This window comes from Mytilus galloprovincialis, chromosome 6, assembly GCF_965363235.1.
Source record: "Mytilus galloprovincialis chromosome 6, xbMytGall1.hap1.1, whole genome shotgun sequence".
NCBI classification, from domain to species: domain Eukaryota; kingdom Metazoa; phylum Mollusca; class Bivalvia; order Mytilida; family Mytilidae; genus Mytilus; species Mytilus galloprovincialis.
In genome coordinates, this window is record NC_134843.1 from 3,187,178 (window position 1) to 3,208,801 (window position 21,624).

Genomic DNA, 21,624 nt, shown 5'->3' on the forward strand with positions numbered 1-21,624 from the left:
GAACCCTGCTAGACAACATGACACCAATCACCATGCAACCATTCCATACCTCAATAATAAAATACCTGTTGCTAATAATATCAGAAATAATCATGATCATGAAAACTTCAAATTGACTAAAGCACTGAAACTGGGGCCAAGGTTAGATGACACCTGTCGGTTAGACATTTACAACTTACCAGTTAATATAATCTGCCAATTGCCTATAGCATCTGACAAAAGAACTCATTTCACTGACAAAAAAAAACTAGCCCTTATTTTCAAGCTGAACCCCAAAAATGTGGTCAAGGACAATGGAAATGATAGATAGAAACTTTGTACCATGAGATTTAAGACTTTGTTGGGCATTCAGGTCCTCTACCTTATGAAATAAAATCTTTACACATCAGATATACACTACGCATAATTGTAATCGAGGTGTCCCATTTCGCTGATATGTCATCAATGAGATAAGGAGAGGATTGTGTCTTTTAACAAATGAACCATTTCCATGGTTCTTTGTGCAAGATTTTCTGTAAGGTCTAAATAATTTATGATGGTTTCTGAGGGGACTACCCACCATGACATCATTGTTTTGTGGCAGACAAGCAGAAGATTACTGGCATATCTTACCTGACACTACAGCTTTTAAGTAGTTTAATTTGTTCTACTCCTGAATTTGAATATAATTGACCGAACAATCAATCAAGTGCCTATATTTGGAGAGGTTCCTGTTGCTCAGTATTTTTCTAATTCAGCCATGGCATTGTCAGTTTATTTTTTCGACTTGTGAGTTTTAATGTATCTTTTGCATCCTTCACCTCTTTGTATGGAGACAATTGAATGAGCCAACAGCTGTTCTTGAACTATTTCCATTGCATATTTCAGTTTTTCTTATGTTAATAATTAGAAATGTTACCTTTCATCTTGTTACTGTCATTATCCAATCACCTTTGTGGTATTTAAATACCTATTGCTTGACCAGTATAAAAAAATTGTCAACTTAACTACCCAGTAAAAAATCTTCACTATTCCTTAAAGGTAAAATTTAAATGACTGATAGCTAGCTTGCTTTCCTCATGTATCATGACCAATGTCCTGAATAGACTATTCTATTTAGATATGGGACATTTTAAGCCATTTCTTTTTGTGTCTCTAAATAGTCAAGATGGAAATGTCAATCAGTGAATTTAGTTTATAAAAAAAAAAGTAGATATATGTTTGCTTCATGGTGTTTTTAATGTGGGATGTATTTTAAGTTTCTGATTCCTGATATGGAATTAAAGTGTTTGTGAAATGAATTTTTTGGATAGCCCATCTAATTGTGAATAATTCTACAAGATGAATTATGTGTGGCTTGGTGTTTTCTAATGGGATATATTTTCATGTTATATTACGATTCCTGAAATGGAATAGTAGTGATGTTAAGTTTCATTTAATATTCAGGATCTACTTCAATTGGAATTACTGTTAAAAATTTATTTTCAATATATCTAAAAAAAAGTACAAACATGACAAATGGCTTAGTGAATAGAAATTTCAGTGTTTTATTCTTCATTTGAAAGTGGGATTTACCAGCAATGATTTATTTGTGATTGTAAGCAAAATAAATAAATTTTCAATAAATATCTTTATTAGAAAGAACAAATAGTGTATTAAATGTAAAATGTCCCATGCCTAAATAGAATAGTCCATTCAGGACATTGGACATGAGGAAAGCAAGCTAGCTATCATTCATTTAAATTAGCTCTGTCAAAAACAAACCAGGTAAATATACAGGTAGTTAAATGACTACCTGTTGATAACAGCTCTCACAATTTAAATGGACAAATTGTATTGACAATTTTTTAAACTGGTCAGGCAATAGGTAATTCACTACAGCAAAGGTTATTGTATAAGTACAGTAATACAACACATTTACTACTTCTATGTATCATCCCATTTTATTCAAATTTAGAATTTTTTTAGATTGCTGCTCAATTTAAAATCAATATCTATGTTATGTTAATCTCCTGAATTAGTCGACTGGCAAATGTCAGAAACTAATAGTTTAAATTGGTGTGGGCAATTATTGTCATTCTATCAGTATGAAACACGATAATAAATCCAATATAACAGTGTTCCTATGTCTGACGCCAATGCACATATATTTCATCTGGATAAGGCAATAACTCCCAAGTTTGTTTTGTTTGGTTATCTGCTTAATTACTATTTGTACTAAATGATAATTTTCATATTGTTTTCACTGCTGTACCAATACTATTTATTATACACAATCTTTCTCAAGTATTTTATATGCAGTGAAGTACTCTGAGCTTTAGTGAAGTTTTTTGTTCTTTTTCTTGACTGCTTTTTTATGTGCATTCTCTGGTCTATCTTTTGTAATTCCACTGTTCTAGATACAAATGAGGATTTGGTGAGAAAAAAACACTGCCTGCCTAAAGCCGAAAATAGTGATTTTTTTTTCGAAGTTGGTTTTTGTCATTTGAGGAAATGGGTGTTGATTGGCATTTTTTTGGGTTGTACTCTTTTGCCTTGTTCAATACTTCTAGAAATTTGGACATAACATTTAACTCTAGATATTTAATTGTTGTCGTCTCATTGATGAATATCACACATCTTATAATTCTGCATGCTTATCAAGCGAAACAAATACAAGAGGCTGTCACAACAGCAAACCGGATTTATTAACATTTATTTGTGTCCTGGCAATATCACAAGAACCATTACTGATGAATGGGGAAAGTGAAAATCGTCAATATCAAATTTGACCTCCATTTTGTCTTCAGTATCAACATATTAAAATTTGAAAAGCTTAGATTGAATGGTTCATGAGTAAATGCAACAACGTGAATGGAAACGCCATTTTACGATCTTTCAACAACCATAACTCCTGAACGGTAAAAGTCAAAATCGTCATTATTGTACTTGACCTCTATTTTGTCATCAGTAACAACATATTAAAATTTCAAAAGCTTTGGTTGAATGGTTCATGAGAAAATGCACGGACACGACTGGAAACACCATTTTTCAATCTTTCAAGAACCATAACTCCTGAACGGTAAAAGTCAAAATCGTCATTATTGAACTTGACCTCCATTTTGTCATCAGTAACAGCATATTAAAATTTCGGAAGCTTTGGTAGAACAGTTCATGCATAAATGCACGGACACGACTGGAAACTCCATTTTTCAATCTTTCAAGAACCATAACTCCTGAACGGTAAAAGTCAAAATCGTCATTATTGAACTTGACCTCCATTCTGTCATTAGTAACAACATATTAAAATTTCGGAAGCTTTGGTAGAACAGTTCATGCGTAAATGCACGGACACGACTGGAAACTCCATTTTATCAATCTTTCAAGAACCATAACTCCTGAACGGTACAAGTCAAAATCGCCATTATTGAACTTGACCTTCGTATAGTTGTCAGAAATAACATATTAAAATTTTAAAAGCTTTGGTTGAACGGTACATGAGTTAATGCACGGACAACAATTGATTGCCGCCCGCCTGCCGTACATCCCCAAATCAATAACCGACATTTTTGTCACAAAAATCCGGTTAAAAATGTAAAGCCTTGATTTGATCTAGCATGAGATTAATCCCATGACCTCCAAAACAAATGATGGAGAAACACAAGTAAAATAAGTACTAATGATATCACAATTTTATTACGAGGAACTTTCATACATTCTGTATTTACTTCTTATAAAACACAATATTTGTCAATACCTTTCACATTTCTTCGATAACCTGAAATTATTCTACACAAGTATTAAAATTGCTTGTTTAATAGATCAAAGCATACAAATTCATGACAGCTGTATGGAGTTTACAACTGGACTAAAATCAGAATTCATACACTGCACGGCAGTAAAAAAGAGGAATTTATTTACAATTAACTTAAGTGACTCAAATCTCAGTTAACAATAATGAAGATGATGTTACTGAACTACAATGTATTACATTGCTGGGCGATGGTCTCCCTTAAATATGACAAGGACATAGATCAGACTTTACATCCATTTGTGTGCATAATAACAAGATATATTTAAATGTTATATAAATGCGAGGCTACTAGTACTATATGAAATGGTACATAGGAAATATTAATTTAAAGAATTCATTTGAAGATTGTTATCTTTATTCTTCTATTTTTACTTAAAATATACTTCACCCACTAATATATTTCTAAACATGTTTTTTTACAAACTTGAATTTAATTATGATTATAAAATGGGGTGCATATACGCAAATAAGAAGACAATCTAATGAGTCTGAGGGAGACTAATAAAAATCAAATCATTATTACAACTAGAACTTGTAGCATCTCTTATAGTATCAGATTTTTATAACATATCCTATCATCTCTACAACACTTCATAACTTTCTTTTAATATATCTATTTGCATTAAAAAAATATATATATGCTTTGACATCTAATATTCATACTTTTTAAAAAGTGATGCCTAAAATAATATCCTTAACCCTGTATACATTCATACATTATATGTAGTCATTAAACATTTGAATCCACTGAGAAAGATAAAGATCATACTAAAAGTCTATAAATTAAGAGTAGCACATACATTCCAAACATACTATCAACATTTGTCCATCTAATATACATACATATTGAATAGTCCTTGCAATGTTCTAGTAAAATAAACATACATTTGTAAACATTCATCATTTAAACATTTTGGTGGGTTACAAACAATGTATGTATTCACTGTCTTCAACCCTTGGCTACTACTTTATATATGCAAAGGGAATGTTAAATTCAACATAATTCTATAAATACATTCATCTTGAAGGTTCCTTTCACTTTCATATACTAAGGCCTTTAAAAAACAGTTCTTTTGTCAGTCAAGAAATCGCCAAGTCATGTTTTCTTCTGAAATTTTTTTAAATATTTTTTTGTAAGTTAAATTGTTGTTTTTACTATTACTATATCCTAATGCTATACATTCATGGTAATTAGATAAATATGCAGACATTTAAAAAAATTCACAAAATGCACATCAAAATGTTTTAATAGGTGTACAAAGAAGTATTTGTGCGATATGTGCTTGTCAAGACATAATTTGTAATCAACTATGTACTACTTATTAAAAAAGAAAATGCATTTTCTACATAAATGCAATCAGATATGGACAACCCTGTACACACATACTAATTTTCAAAATGAAAAGTAAAATGTATTACACATTCCCCTTTCAAAGAGCACTGTTACAGCACATGTGAGTTCTGTGCAACTTACAAGTGTTCTGGTGTATCCATAGTTACATAAGAAAACACATGTGAGTTCTGTACATATTACAAAGTACTAGAATCAGAACTTACAAGTGTTCTGTCCTTTCCATAGTTACATAAGAAAACAATCGGTAATTACATTACACAATTTCAATATGAAAAACATTAAAAACCATATTGAGTTTTATATAAGAGATTTTGATCATTATTCATTTAGTAAGTTAATATGTGGAAAGACTGTTTAGATCACTAGAGTTTACATCATCAAGATTTGTCAGGTTTGCTGGGAGCTGGAGGTGTTGATGAACTCCCTGAGGTAGATGGATGTTTCTTGGCATTGGCAGCAATCCAGGGATGTTCTAATATACCCTCCAGAGACAGTCTTTTGAATGGGTCATGTTGTAAAAGCTGAAAAATACACATTTTATTTACATATGATTTAATAACTTAAATTGCAAACTCCTCAATCATGCAACTTTGATTTTGAGAAATAAGTATAATTTAAATATTTTAGCTTATTCTAAATTACAAATAAGTCAGTTCAACTTGAAAAAGTATTTTTCAGCATATTTTATATTCTAAAATATAAATTATGAATAGTCTTGGCTGAAAAAGTATTCTCAAGTCTGCTGTCCAAGAAAGAGAAAAGCTTTTATACCGATTATTAATCTTATATCTTAAAAGGACATACAACAATAACTTGGGGGCTCTGCGGATCATCATACAATGGTGAAAGGCAGTTCATAAACTGTAAACAAATCAATAGTGATTTAGTAACTGATAGCCAAAAAATGGTTATTCATGACATAATGGAGTTTCAAATTGTATAATCATGGTGAATTTTTCAAAGACCATTTCGACTACTGTAAATTCAGAAATTATTGCGTGCATTTATTATTGTGATTTTGTAATTTTAGACTTAAATGCGAGTTTATTTTTACGATTTTGAGAAAAAATCCAGTTAAATTCATTAAATATTTCAAAATGCGAGTTTAAATTATTGCGTTCACAACTCTGTTGCATTTTTCGCAATAATAAAAACCTTGCAATCATTTCTGAATTAACAGTAAATTAGTAATTGTTATTTCAGTCTTAAATTATACAAGACTAATTCCAGACCCTTGCAAACAGATATTATTTATTCTCTCAATATCTTTTAATAACATACTTAAAGGTCTACAAAACAAGAGTAATAAAAGTTTAATCGTGAAAATCGAACTTAATCTTCAATTATGTAACAACATATCTAAATTTAAAAAGATTTCGTTAAGAGTATTTTCAGGTTAGTGCATGGACACTGTTTGGCTGCTGCCTGTGGTAAATTATTAATCAATATATTCCTTTGGAAATGTGGTTAAATTTTAAAAATTTTTTTTAATATTGCAATCAGAACTTCATACCTTTCTGACACAATCTTTAGCACCATCTGTACAGTATGAGGGAAAATGTAAATCCACTTTAGTAATACGTCTGTAAGTCTCTGTATTTGTCTCGGCTTCAAATGGAGGGTTTCCCACCAAAAATTCATAACATAGAATGCCTAAACTCCACAAATCTACTTTTTCATCATGATGTCTTCCTTCAATCATCTCAGGTGGTAAGTAATCTAATGTTCCACATAGTGTTGTTCTCCTATTAATAAAAACAACAAAAACATAAGTGTCTTTGTTCAATTACTTATTAAAACTATACTTGAGAGACATCAACCAGTCCCTGCTATGATCTTAACCTGGGAAAAGATTTTAAAATCTTCACAAATCAGTTGAACGAATTAGATGAATAAGAACACTCATTAAATAATTTCAAATTTGAGACTGTTAATCACAAAGAAATCATTAATAAGACATGTCCACCTTTAAATATGAATGTTGCAACAGAAAAATTTGTAGCTCTTGATTCTTCTCTTAATGGTTCATTGACAAACCATTCATTCTTAAATTGGAACTCGTCTTGGAAATAAGTCATCTGGATTTATTTTAATAAATTTATTCTGTTAAATGATTTTGTGCATAATCATATTTTGGGCCCTTTATAGCTTCTTTTTTTTTTGGATGTGAGCCAAGCTCTGTGTCGACAACCGTACATTAACCTATAATGGTTTACTTTTACAAATTGTGACTTGGATGGAGAGTTGTCGCATTGGTACTCATACCACATCTTCTTATATCTATGTAATAAACTATATTTTATAAAACAGAATATGCATATATTTGTTTTCTGCATTAAAAGTATTATGTACTGAATACATACCTTGAAGATGGTGCATGTACTGACCATCCAAAGTCGGCTATTTTCACATCTCCTGTCAATCCAACCAATAAATTCTCTGGTTTTATGTCTCTGTGTATAACTTTCTTATTGTGACAATACTTCAAGGCATTTGACAGCTGAGTCATATACTACAATGGAAAAACCAATTTTAAGGCGGACTAAAAAAGTTATAATTGTTGAACACCCATAAACAATATTGATGTCAAATTTCTTTCAAAATGAAAATTTCAATTCAACTTGTTTAGTCAAATATTCGACATGCAGATTTTATTTACCTGTAAAAGTAAGAACTAATTAAAACCAAGTTCCTTTTCAATAAACTTATTCTTCAGGTTATCAATTTTGCAATGTAGTAAGATCTTTGAATATTGTTTTAGAGGTGCTTACATTTATAAAATATATGTAGTTGTAATTGGCTTTGGACTAGCTTGCAGTAACTGTGACTAACTCTTAGATACAGGGTAGGTATTTTGTGTTTTTTGTCTATTTGTTAGTGTTTTTTTTGTTGCTCACATGTAGAGTAGAATTTGTAGGAACAATTGACTTACTGTAGCACAGGTACTCTCTGAAAATCTGTTTTGTCTTTTCAATTCTTTGTACAATTCTCCTCTCGGTGCATATTCCAAGATCAAGTATACACGTGTTTTATCATGAAAATAACCAAACAATCGCAGTATATTGGGATGTCTACAAGATATTAATATAAATATATAAATATATTTGGTTACAGAATGAAATATCATTCTATATACCTGTTGAAACGACTAAAATAATTATTCTGATATTATTTAAATATTGAAAAAATTCCAAGTTACTAGACAGCACATAAATTCATCCATCTTCATATGTTTCAAACTTTCCAACTGCAGAGTTTATGATGATGACACCTATGAAAACCAAAACATGTACTTCATCTAACACCGAAATTATTATCAAAATATGCTTGTTTATAAATGCAACTGACAATTGAATTATTATTTCATGGTTTTTTATTTTGAAGTTTTCAGGAGAATAAAATTGCTATTGTCCATCTTAGAAAATATCACAAATATTTCCCACACAAATCATAGTTCGGTCGAATATGAAATGTGTGCTGACTGTAAACCAACTTTTTTTCATTGAAAATTGGGCAAATTGTTTTCCCTAATATCATTCTTGACAGGGATGTTCTTTATGTTCAACTGCTAGCATAATGGTGATAATTGTCCTGTGTAACACCCGTTAAAAACTTACAGGTATCAGACCGACTAAAAGAAGGACTATTTTCCCCCCACCATGTTACAGTGAAACATTTTTTTTACCCTTACATTCCCAATGTTTATGACCATAGTTTACCCTCAGTATTCCTGGTGCCTATATGCAAGGACAATCTAAGCAGTGAGTGTCAAACAAACATATACAGAAGAAATATCACTGTAGCACACATCATAAAAATACAGGAATACTGCATCACTCAAAACATCAATAACTGAATATAAAGATGATCCAATCATTTCCAACATGTTCAATCGAATTGATTTTTTAACAAGAGGCTGTCACAACGACAGCAAACCGGATTTATTAACATTTATTTGTGTCCTGGCAATATCACAAGAACCATAACTTATGAATGGTGAAAGTGAAAATCGTCAATATCAACCGGATTTATTAACATTTATTTGTGTCCTGGCAATATCGCAAGAACCATAACTGATGAATGGTGAAAGTGAAAATCGTCAATATCAAATTTGACCTCCATTTTGTCATCAGTATCAACATATTAAAATTTGAAAAGCTTAGATTGAATGATTCATGAGTAAATGCAACAACGTGAATGGAAACGCCATTTTACGATCTTTCAAGAACCATAACTCCTGAACGGTAAAAGTCAAAATCGTCATTATTGAATTTGACCTCTATTTTGTCATCAGTAACAACATATTAAAATTTCAAAAGCTTTGGTTGAATGGTTCATGAGAAAATGCATGGACACGACGGGAAACACCATTTTTCAATCTTTCAAGAACCATAACTCCTGAACGGTAAAAGTCAAAATCGTCAATTATTGAACTTGACCTCCATTTTGTCATCAGTAACAGCATATTAAAATTTCGAAAGCTTTGGTAGAACAGTTCATGCATAAATGCACGGACACGACTGGAAACTCCATTTTTCAATCTTTCAAGAACCATAACTCCTGAACGGTAAAAGTCAAATTCGTCATTATTGAACTTGACCTCCATTCTGTCATTAGTAACAACATATTAAAATTTGGGAAGCTTTGGTAGAACAGTTCATGCGTAAATGCACGGACACGACTGGAAACTCCATTTTTCAATCTTTCAAGAACCATAACTCCTGAACGGTAAAAGTCAAAATCGCAATTATTGAACTTGACCTTTGTATAGTTGTCAGTTATAACATATTAAAATTTTAAAAGCTTTGGTTGAACGGTTCATGAGTTAATGCACGGACAACATTTGATTGCCGCCCGCCGGCCGCCCGCCCGCCGTACATCCCCAAATCAATAACCGACATTTTTGTCACAAAAATCCGGTTAAAAATACATGTATACCTCAAATGAGCTTGTATTTCTATTTCTCGTCGTAACTGATGTTCTACGCCTGCTTTTTGAAGCTGGGATTTAAACAGCACCTAAGTAGAGAATTAAAAGAAATGTTAAAGTAAATATAATAATCCAAAATATTACATCTTATATTGAATTGAAGCATGATGACATGTTTTTTTTTAATTACAACTTTGAAGATATATGTGTACCTTAATCTGGCTCGTTTAGTTCTCACTAGAACATTGTCTGAACCCCATTCACCCCATGAAATTTCAGGTAATAAAACCTTTTTGTAACTGTTAGAAAATGTCTAATGAAACTAACAAGTGTGTGTTTTCCATCAGCAAAGAGAGGTTGAAACTGCTTGCACTTGATTTTAGATCACTTCACATTGTTAAAACAAGTCAAAATCACACAAAAAACAATGTAGAAACTGGTATATGTTTTTATGGCTCAGAGTGCTGGAGAATGACTGATAAAGACAGTAACAGACTCTCCAGCTTCCATAACACATATCTGAGGAAGATAATGAAAATATTCTTGCCTAACAGAATCTTCAACAAAGACATACATGAGATTACCAACACCAAGGACATGGAGACTTTGCTGATACAAAAGAGATGGAGGTGGCATGGTCATGTTCTACGCAAACCATCTGAAGACATGACCAAGGTAGTCCTTAGATTTTCACCAGAAGTAAAAAGAAAAAGAGGAAGACCTAAAACAACATGGAGATGCAAACTGTAGAAAATGAAATAAAAGGAAAGAGGATATACTGGAACAGTTGAAAGAATCAAAGTGATGGAAATCACTCATGGAAAGATTAGAAGAGTAGTTTGAACTAGATATCATGGAGATGGGAGCCATCTCTGTGGGCCAGGCTGTGAATAATGTGCATTAAAAAATTGTATCTTTACCATAGGACATGGGTTTGTCAACTGAAATCAAAGTTTTTGACCTTGACCTTTGACCTAGGAAGTTGTAAATAAATTATGACACACCCTTTGGTGTTGGTTTATAAACATGTCAAGTATAAACTTTGAAATGATAACGGTTCTCAAGATATAGAGCGGACACGATCTTTACCATAGGACATGGAGTTGTCAACTGAAACCAAAGTTTTTGACCTTGACCTTTGACCTAGGAAGTTGCACATAAATTATGACACACCCTTTGGTGTTGGTTTATATACATGTCAAGTATAAACTTTGAAATGATAACGGTTTTCAAGATATAGAGCGGACACGATCTTTACCATAGGACATGGGGTTGTCAACTGAAACCAAAGTTTTTGACCTTGAACTTTGCCCTAGGCAGTCGTTCATAAATTATGACACACCCTCTGGTGTTGGTTCATATACATGTCAAGTATAAACTTTGAAATCATAACGGTTCTCAAGATATAGAGGGGACACGATCTCACAGGGTTGTCAACTGAAACCAAAGTTTTTTTACCTTGACCTTTGACCTAGGAAGTTGTACATACATCATGACACGCCCTCTGGTGGTGGTTAATAAACATGTAAAGTATTAAGTATGAAATCATAATGGTTCTCTAGATATGAAGCGGACACAAAGTGTTACGGACGGACGGACAGACTGATCACTATAGGGCGACCCGCCTTTGGCGGGGCCCTAATTATTTCATATTAAGGTATGGTGGGGAAAAATGAACATTTATAAAGCACTAGTGCTGAAAATTGCATTTACAGCAGGTCTTTAGAAGGAAACTTGCTTTTCCAGTATGAGGATAAAATGAGCACAAATTAAATAATATGGGTCTCTAAACTTGCACAATTTTGTTTAAACTGCAGTTTATATCTTCTCGACATTATGTTTCCAGTTCTGAACATGTTTCAAAAAAACAAAAAAATGCAAAAAATATTCTAGTAAATGTTCCCAACTATCCTTGTAAGACATAAATCTGGACCAACAGCTTAAAACTTTCAAGTGTCAACAAAAAAAAATGAAAAATGTTGTTTTGGGGCATTTTGAAAATTGAAACAGAGGTTATTTGGCATTGAAGATTAAAATTTTTAGAGTGCCTTTTGATCAATTTTTAAAGTATTTTTCAACACAGGGCATTGAAAATATACTTTTTCAAGGTAAACCAATTAAAAAACTTATCTTATTGAAATCAGGATTCTTTCTTGATTGCAAAAATATATAGTCACTTCTAACAAAAATTCAAAAGACTAAAAAAGACATAATGATTGATGGGAAATAAACTAATAAACAATGGTTTGTTATTTAAAATTTTAAACTGTTTCAAGCCAATTCCTGATGAAAAAAAGTGTACTAATTTAATTGTTGATTAATTACAGATGATTATTGGAAATTTATCAAGTAAATTATAGGCCTTACTTGAATACCTTTTATTTATTCATATTTATATTCATATTTCATTTTTTTAAAGATCTTGTTTATCCATTAATCATTTATCTTTCAGATATAATTTACAGAATCACTTTATGTAATGTAGATCAAAAGTAATTGGCAATAAATAAATCTATCATCCTTATAAATATCAAACATCTAATATACACATTTGTGTATTCAATTATGAGGTCAAATACTTGTGTATTAAGAATTACATGTATATTGAGTGGTCTGTGTAATTATGTAAGACTGAGGTTGATAGGTAATGTGGTCAATTTGATTGGCAGTTTAGGAGGTGGGGCATTGTAATTAAAGGTCCACCTTGTCTCTGATTGTTTAGTGATAATGACAGTTGTCAATCATACTAGTTGAATCAATACCCAGTTACCTAATGCTAATCAAAATATTTTTATAAAGCCTGCACATCAACACACCTTAATGACATATATTCTTGAATGAACGGCTCCAAAAATATACCCAGTTTTTTTCAGTTTATATGTGTATTATGTGCACATACATGAGAACCATAGGGAACTATATTTCAGTGTGAATACATTTAGTAACAGTAGCTAATCTGTCCTGTTGTTAGGGAGGCCAGTGCCTAAGTAAAGATTTAGAACAAGGTAATGTGATGCTATAATCTTAAATGTGATGCTATCTGAAGTGGTTTTCTTATAGATTATGTTATGGATGTGATGCTATAATTTTTAGAAACAAGATGGTATTTCAATTTCCCCTGTTTACCAGGATTCTAAATGAAATATCTGGGGAGAACATTGAAAACAAGAATATGTCCAAAGTACACGGATGCCCCATCTGCAATCTAATTAAAAACCGATCTCTCATCACTCCCGTTTTCTGATATGTCACGTGGGAGATCTAACGAAACTCGCTTTGAAGTCACATATGAGTGACCTCATAGGTGTGTCTTTTTCGACCAATGAAAATGAGTCTTCGACGATCTTGAAAGTTTATCGTGAGGTAAAGGGATGAAACTCATTTAATTTACGAAGAAATCGTCAGTCCAAATAATTCATATTCTTTTTTGATTGGCTTATTAATAGGTCGTCAACTCATTTGCATATCATTATAAATTCATAACTTCCAGTTCACTCACATGTGACCTTAAAGCGGGTTTCGTTAGATCTCCCACGCGAAATATCAGAAAACGGGAGCGATGAGAGATCGGTTTTTAATTAGATTGCCCCATCTGCACTTTCATTTTCTATGTTCAGTGGACCGTGAATGGGAAAAAATCTCTTATTTGGCATTAAAATTAGAAAGATTATATCAAAAGGAACATGTGTAGTAAGTTTCAAGTTGATTGGACTTCAACTTCATCAAAAATTAACTCGAACAAAAACTTTAACCTGAAGCAGGACAGATAGATGGATGAACAAACAAACAAATGGACAGACCAGAAAACATAATGCCCATAAATGGGACATAAAAATGTTTTATATATCTATTATATCAATGTTTTAAGGGTCTTACATTTATACAAAACATATTTGTCAGAATGAAACACCAAACCGGAACGAAATAATAACCGATTACGTTTTGTAGTTAATACATCGTAAGCTAGTATACCGTTGACTTTTATACTTTTTTCTTTCTGTTTCATAATCAAGCAGATTCCAGTTTGTTTTAAGCAATGCAGTGAAAAGATACAAGAAATTTGTAGTGAAGCATTTAATTTTTAAATTTATCAGTTTTAATTTGATATTGAATAAAAATAGCTAATCAATATCAATTTATTAAAATTATTAGTTTTGAAAATAATAAAACGGCAGACTATACCAGCCTTTTAACAGTTATATTTATCATTAATACCTACTTTTAAAGCAACAATATACTTTGTTGATTTTTCTCTTGCCAAATAAACATTTCCAAACTTTCCTTTGCCAAGAGGTTTACCAATATCAAAATCATCTAGTGACCACTTTTTCCTACAAAATACAAAACATTATTTTTGATACAAAATTTCTTACTAATTACTCTATAGTAGTAAATGAATGCTTACATGAATACTTCACTTACAAAGTAACAATCAAGTAGAACTGTGATCTATTGCTCACTAATGATACCCAGTCTTAAAGATTTTAGTTGTCAGAAGGTTGAATAGAAATGAATGTGAAAACGGAGTACTAAGTAAAGCATGTTCACATGAAGCCTGATAAATAATTTTTCTCTTGATGGTTCCTTGTTTTCCTTATTCCACAAAAATGAGTACCCTAAAAAATATATAACTCCACAGTATATGAAATAGTATTCATTGCTTAATCATAATAAATTTATAATTGCTTATAATATATTAACGTTTTACTTAAATTTTGCACTGATTATTTTGAGAAATGTTAAAATTTTGGCACTTTCACGCCGAATAAACCCAATTCACGATATAACAACCATGGATGTCTGCAAAACAGTCTACAAAAAAGTGTTTTACAACTATCAATATCTCATCCAAGCTACTTATGCTAGAATATTCTTCCAATTGCCAGGACATTTCAAACTTTCAGCGTTACATTTGATGCTTAAAAAAAAATAAAAAATTTGTAATTAGATACTTTTCTCTTGAAAATCCTGGGGTTTTAGGTCAGACACTAAACTGAGAGTCTTTATCATTTGTGTAGTAATTAGGTTCCTTTCTCGTGATAGACCCTTAGGTTCAAGGTCGAACATTTGACATGGAGTCTTAATCAATTTTATTGTAATGATATACCTTTCTCTTGACAAACCCTGAGGTTCAAGGTCGGACATTTGACTGGGAGTCTTAATCATTTGTGTGGCACATCTTTGATCTGTAGCATTACTATTTACTTCTTTTAGCACTCTTTTGGCTTCCATAATAAATAAAACCTCAATTCATTAATCTGAAAAAGAATTAACAATAATAAGTTATTTTTTAATAGATCTTATATGATTGATTTCATTACAGGGTAAATTTACTTTTTTCGCCACCTCTTTTCACCAAAACAATACACCTTATCGCTTATCCCGGCTGACCCTGCCGCTTGAACTTTTGACGCATACAACAATCACTTTTCCATTATGCATCAGATATTTTGTTTTATGACGTCAAAATTTTACGGGAACCTGTGTGATATCAAGTAATGGGGACAAATAGCGATAAGGTGTATACATCATTTTCCACTTTCATTTTCAATACACCATCTAACAACTAACAAACATATTTTCTTTAAAATTTTGCTTCTTTCTAAAAAGAAATCAGTTTACAATAGACATTTACTTTTCAAAAGATTATGAAATTCATGAATTTTTAATTCTGGGAACACATGATCATGGCCAACTCAATAAGTTTTACTTCTTATCAATTACTTCTATCAAAGTTAAATCCTCTTGCTGTCGAGTTTTTTTCTAGCTTTGTCGCGCCAAAAGCATCTTGACGTTTCTTATCTGTGACGTTGCAAAACTTGTGCCTCTCTGTAGAACTGCGCTTTCCCGCGTCAATGTAGCCGTAATTATGAAAAGCGATGTATAAGTAATTTTACGGAAGTTATTGCTCTAAGATTGTCATAAACGGTGTTTTTAATACAACATTATTTAAAAATACAACTTTTAACATTGGAATGTATTTTTTTTTATCTTTCTTGTCTTAAAATGAAGTGAAAATAATATACCAGTTGCTATACTAGCTTTGAAGGCGACCCTGTTTTATCTTTGTCAAGTGAAATGCATAAACGATTCTTAACCACCTATAAAATACTAAAATATTTATTCTCGTTTTTTTATTAGGTAATTGGTAAATACTGTAAAAACAACTCTCAAATCATTATATATAAACGACAAAACAACGGCATCCAATGAAAATGAAAATAAAAACAAAACGTGTACAAATTAATAAAAATAAATAAAATCTCCGAGCAGCTGTTCTATGATTCTATGAACTACTTCTTGTTGTAAAGTATCAAACGTGTCAGATTAAAATTATCATGATTTCAATCCTTGTTTCGGTAGGCGAGGAAATATATTTTATATAAAAATTATTATCCATATTCATTTTGCTTATTTTTTAATCATGTTTATTATTATTTTGTTGACCACTTATTGATCAAAATTTTAGAGAATATGAATAAAAAAAAAACATAGTAAAAACGAGGGAAGAAGTTCTCTAAAATGAATTTCTGTTGTCTACAAGTGACCCTCAATCAATAATAATTCATTTTCATTTACTATGATAAAGTACACACCGTAATTGACATACACGAAATATCTTTAAAATCTGTTAATTGATAAATTGTTCTCTTTTCAACGTTCAGTGGCAAATATTTCATGCAATATTAAGGACGTCTGAAATTCAATATACAATAAATCTATTGCTCAGTGGTTCCTACAAAGTAAAAGATCTGTGGCGAATGCCAGAAAAAAGAGGTTGCCACTGGGAAAGGATATCTATGATATATGATAGAAATAGAAATCATTGTGTCTACTACTAATTTAGCATCCCCCATGATTTCAAATGAAAAATAAACATTTTTAAGTTGGTGCTTCCATGATGAAACAGGTTTAAAATGTATTGAAATATTGTATGGCAATACAGGTACTTCGGTTAACATGTGTGTACTTTTACAACAACAAAAATCCTAACTGAGATTTCAATCGTGGTATTTGAGACCTAAATATATTATCCAGTTCTTTTAAATAAAGCGTGTTTGGTGTATTGTGAATGAATATTAATATTTCGCGTAATCAAGTTTAACAGTTACCTTTTTTTATGATTATTTATCAGGGATAAGATTTTTGATTTATATGAGATATTCTGATTGATAGATGTACGAAAAAAACGTAAAACAAATTTCTCGAAAGATTGCAACATTTTACATGAAAATGACGAACTAGATAATTAGTAAACACGTTAAATAAGTTGGTATTACAGTACTAACAAGCTTATGATCCTGTATCATTTCTCGACATCCGTTTTAAGTATACTTTTAAAGCATTTTATTCAGTTTGATTCATTCCCGCCAAAATCGCCCTTTTGACGCCGTCTTTTGACGTTGTCAGTGCCCCTGAGTATTGTGACCTTACAATGGACCTTTGACGTTCTACACAATTAACAAGATTTGTGTGTAGAAGCCATAAATGTCCCTTTGGCAGCAAGAGGGTTAAGTTGTAGATTTTCTTGCGTTCAACCAGTTTTCTTTTCCAGGGGCGTAGCTGCCGTTAGGCACTTTAGGCACGTGCCTACACATAATTTTTCCACAAATATTTTTTTTGTTAAAAAAAATAATAAACAACGTTATATGTAGATGAACTCCAGTGAAGTTGTCACAACTCGAATGCCATGTGCACACTAGTCTCTCGTCCTTAGTGAATGGAATATTGGATAGAATTGAATGTTTTTATGTGTGTACCTTATATAGAAACTATAAACTAGAACTTTGGTTCAGATCATTTCAATTCTATCAACAAAAACTTGAATGAACCTCAACTTAGACACATGAATTTTGAATTAGTTGTTGTTAGTTTCTAACTAGCTTTCCACTTTGTCTTCACCCGACTTGCCAATGTTGGTCGTCCGTTTTGGCTGTGCAGGATGCATAAATACGTAGTCACTTCTGGTCAGAATGGAGACATTTAATCTTATGCCTAGTTGTATACAGAGAATGCCACTCTTTGAGGAGTTCGTAGTTGGTCTACTGAAAGGCAAAGTTTCTGCTCCTATTCAATAATCCCTCATTTTCTAATGCATGGCATTTTCAAATTTCCACACCTTCGTCCTGTACAACACCTATTACAGGACTAAGTTCCCTGTTGTGTTTATTGTAAATAATCAATTTTTTTTTTGTTCTAAACTTGCCTAAATTTTACACTGGATGTTCAGAAATTAATCTATCAACTAGGTTCCAGTAGTTTTGAGTACTCTCAGATCTACGTGTAATGACCACAATTATTCAAATTCCTAAGCAGGTAGGGATTTTACAGTAGAGCAGTATATAAAGAAATACGAATTTCTTGAATTTTGTTACGTTAGTATGAACAGAACAGAACTTTTGCACTAGGCATCGACTATGTGTGTATGTGTTTGTGTGGCTAGGGTGAAGGTTTAAGAATCAAAATATTGATGGTTGATGTCTTTCTAGCCAAAAGGATAGTGTTATTATATAGTATAATATCCGTGTTTACGTGCACGTGCGTATTTTTTTTAATGAAGGATCGTCAATATGTACTCTCCATTAAGTTAAACGTATATATCGATCATAACGGAATAGATTTGAAAATACCAAACAGGGTGTACTGGTTAATTAAAGGGATACGCGGATCTATGATGGGCAGTACATATTGTAAATATTTTTTTTGATATTTGATTTTCCAATTGTACTGAGTTATTTAATTCCCCATTCAGATGTTATGGTAAATTATTCATAATTCTTCGAACTTTTCATCATGTATATTATAATTATCATGATTAAACGACCAGAAAATTTAATATTTTTGTGCATAAAATTTTGCAGCCAAAACGCTGAAATCCGTTTTCCGTCGGGGGGCTCCCCCCCCCCTGAACCCCTTACCAGGACTCTGCCCTGGACCTGTTGGGGGCCTTAAGCGGCCCCCAGACCACTGCCGATGTGTGCCTACAGTTGAATGAATGCCTAGCTACGCCCCTGTTTTCCAGACCATCATTACAAAAAAAATATTAAGAAGACATAAAACATAAGTTGCATCAACAACAAAACAGTTCTTTACCGTTTTGTAAAAGGTCATGACGGTTGAAGAGTAAAATATTGTACTTTTTCCCAAGTGGGGCAAGCTGTCTTGCTTTGATGTTGATGTTGTAGTGTTATGGTAGTTTTACTAAGTTATAATGTTAGTATTGTTACAAATGATGAAATGTATCTTGTCACTCGTATAGTTTCTGCTGGTTTACTTCTTTGTTTCACTCTTATATTCATGCATCTTGTAACTTGTTTCTAGTATTCTTTTGGTTCAGTCTTCACGATGAACTGCTAAATCTACAGGCCCGGAGCTCAATTTTTGAAAATTTTTAGTTAGATTCTGTTGGCCTGTAGATGTGATTTTTACAGGCCCTACAGCTATTTTACAAGCCTGGGCTGTCTGGGCTGCCACTCATCGTGAAGACTGTTGGTTTAGGCCTACTCCCGTCGAGTAAAAGCCAGAATTGGTGTCTTCAAAGTACACATACAGATACTTCTTTTTCAATCATTGCAATAAGTCAACTCTACTAAATGTATAATTGAAGAGCTCAGTATCCTGAAGTGGGGAGATCTTCTGACCAAAAAAAGTATATTCCATGTGAACTTGTTCACATAAATTTCCCCCAATCTTTATAACTAACCAAATAGTAATACTCTCCGCACTTTGGCGTATCTTATATACCACTGTCTTTCGCTGGAATACTTTTTATCGTGAAATATTCTTGTTTTGCTTTCGCTAGAAACTCGCGGTACAATGTTTTTGAAATATTTGCAGCAAATTGTATGATTGGTTGAAAACCTGGAAATTGTTTTAAAAGAGAATTTACGATTGGTGGAAAGAGTAAATATTCTTAAAGAAAACAGAAAACTAATAATAAACATTTAATTTTAACAGCAATGAGAAATAAATGATTCCAGGTAATAAAAAAATTATTAAAAAAACTGTTATTTATATCATTTATTAATTTGTAGTTTTAGAGTCTGTCCGGTTAAGGAACGGTAATGTATTCGGAAACTAAGAACTGCATACTTTATATATTTTATTGGTTCTGATATTGAAATTTTAGTGCTTGATTAAATTATACCACAGAAGACAGTGTTTGTCACTTTCTCTGAATCTCCTTCTATTTTTTTTATTGAAAAATCTCTTAATATAGCCCAATGTCTCAATAAACCAAAGCCCCCTAAGGAATAGCCAATATTAATACTATATTCATGTATAATATTATACATTATGTCTCAGACCACATATTTCATATTTGTAACCAGAAAAGGGACTGGGAGGAAAATAAGACAGATACTTTAATTTTTTTGAGTATGAGAAAGGGTGTTGTACCAAAGTTTCCAATACTTCAGATAAAAAAGGGGGGGGGCATTTTTTTTTACAAGGTTTGATGATCAATTCTGTATTTTGAGTATACAAAAAATATAGCTTACGGGCCTTTTTCAAAAAATGTGGATTTTCTTGTACAATCAATATTTCTAAAAAAGTGCAAATATTTTTATCGAATTTTTAGATACACCATTTAGTTTTTGGTGTGTGTAACAAGTTCCAGCAAATTCAATATGAAATTTAGCTACAGAAATTGCTTCCAGTGGGTTTCAAAGGGTCCAAAAACCCCAAAATTGCTTGTACGAAATTGAAAAACTAGTCTTTTTTAAATGCTGGTTTTAATACCCAGCGGAAATTATTATTTTTCTTTTGTTATTATAAATATATAGGTATCACTGCAGGTATGTATACACAAATACAGGTTTATTAGCATTTTTTTTTACTTTTCATTTCGTACTTAAAAAAATGTCAACTACATAACACAAATGAAATAATGTTGCCAATAAACAACTGATTATATCCCTTGTAACTAAGGAAGTGTTCTCTACTTACTCTTCATCCTCTGATGACGTGCTTAAAGTTACAGGATGACATCATTGATTCATTTCATTATAGATTAGTTTTGGTGAGTACAAATTACTCCGTAATTTTATTCTATGTTAACTTTGTAACGGCAAAAACATTGATAAATTTTGGCATAAATATTTTTTTTTACATAAATCATTCAAAGTCTATAATACTGACTCTAATTCAATAAAAACCATTTATCTGGTAGTATTAGGGTCAAGAAAAACATCCAAAAATCACAAATAGGTCAACAACATAACGGTCAACTACATAACGCAGTGAATCATTATGTAGTTGACAAAAAGCGTTATGTAGTTGACAATGCTGAATTAAATTCACTTTAAAATATGTTTCTAAAAAGTGTTATTTTAACCATGTTAACTGTTTTGAAAAAAGTGTGATGATTTTTATGGAAATATAAATCAAGCAAAATGTAAATATTATTAAAAAAAAATTAGGGACCGAAACTAAATCCGTTATGTAGTTGACATATGTCCCATACTTGTTTCTATGTTATTTTTTAAAATATTTTTGTAGTAGCATTTAAGATTGCATATTTTTATTTCAGGTTGTATTGTTGTTAAACTATTCAATTTCATATATTAAA

General features: G+C 31.7%; 1 protein-coding gene across 2 annotated transcripts; it reads right to left on the reverse strand.

The window, feature by feature from the left end:
• Positions 1-3,635: 3,635 nt before the first annotated feature.
• LOC143078719 (aurora kinase C-like) lies at positions 3,636-19,906 on the reverse strand. Of its 2 annotated transcripts, none has more exons than XM_076253648.1 (8): positions 19,759-19,906; positions 15,163-15,313; positions 14,275-14,386; positions 10,065-10,144; positions 8,059-8,197; positions 7,490-7,638; positions 6,640-6,871; positions 3,636-5,647 (listed from the first exon to the last, which is right to left on the reverse strand). In XM_076253648.1, exons 2-8 carry the CDS (start codon positions 15,285-15,287, stop codon positions 5,504-5,506), a joined length of 981 nt encoding a protein of 326 aa, XP_076109763.1. In that variant the 5' UTR covers positions 15,288-15,313; positions 19,759-19,906; the 3' UTR covers positions 3,636-5,503. The 2 variants fall into 2 exon arrangements, with proteins under 2 accessions (XP_076109763.1, XP_076109764.1); XM_076253649.1 differs by having other exon boundaries at positions 19,781-19,891.
• Positions 19,907-21,624: the final 1,718 nt, after the last annotated feature.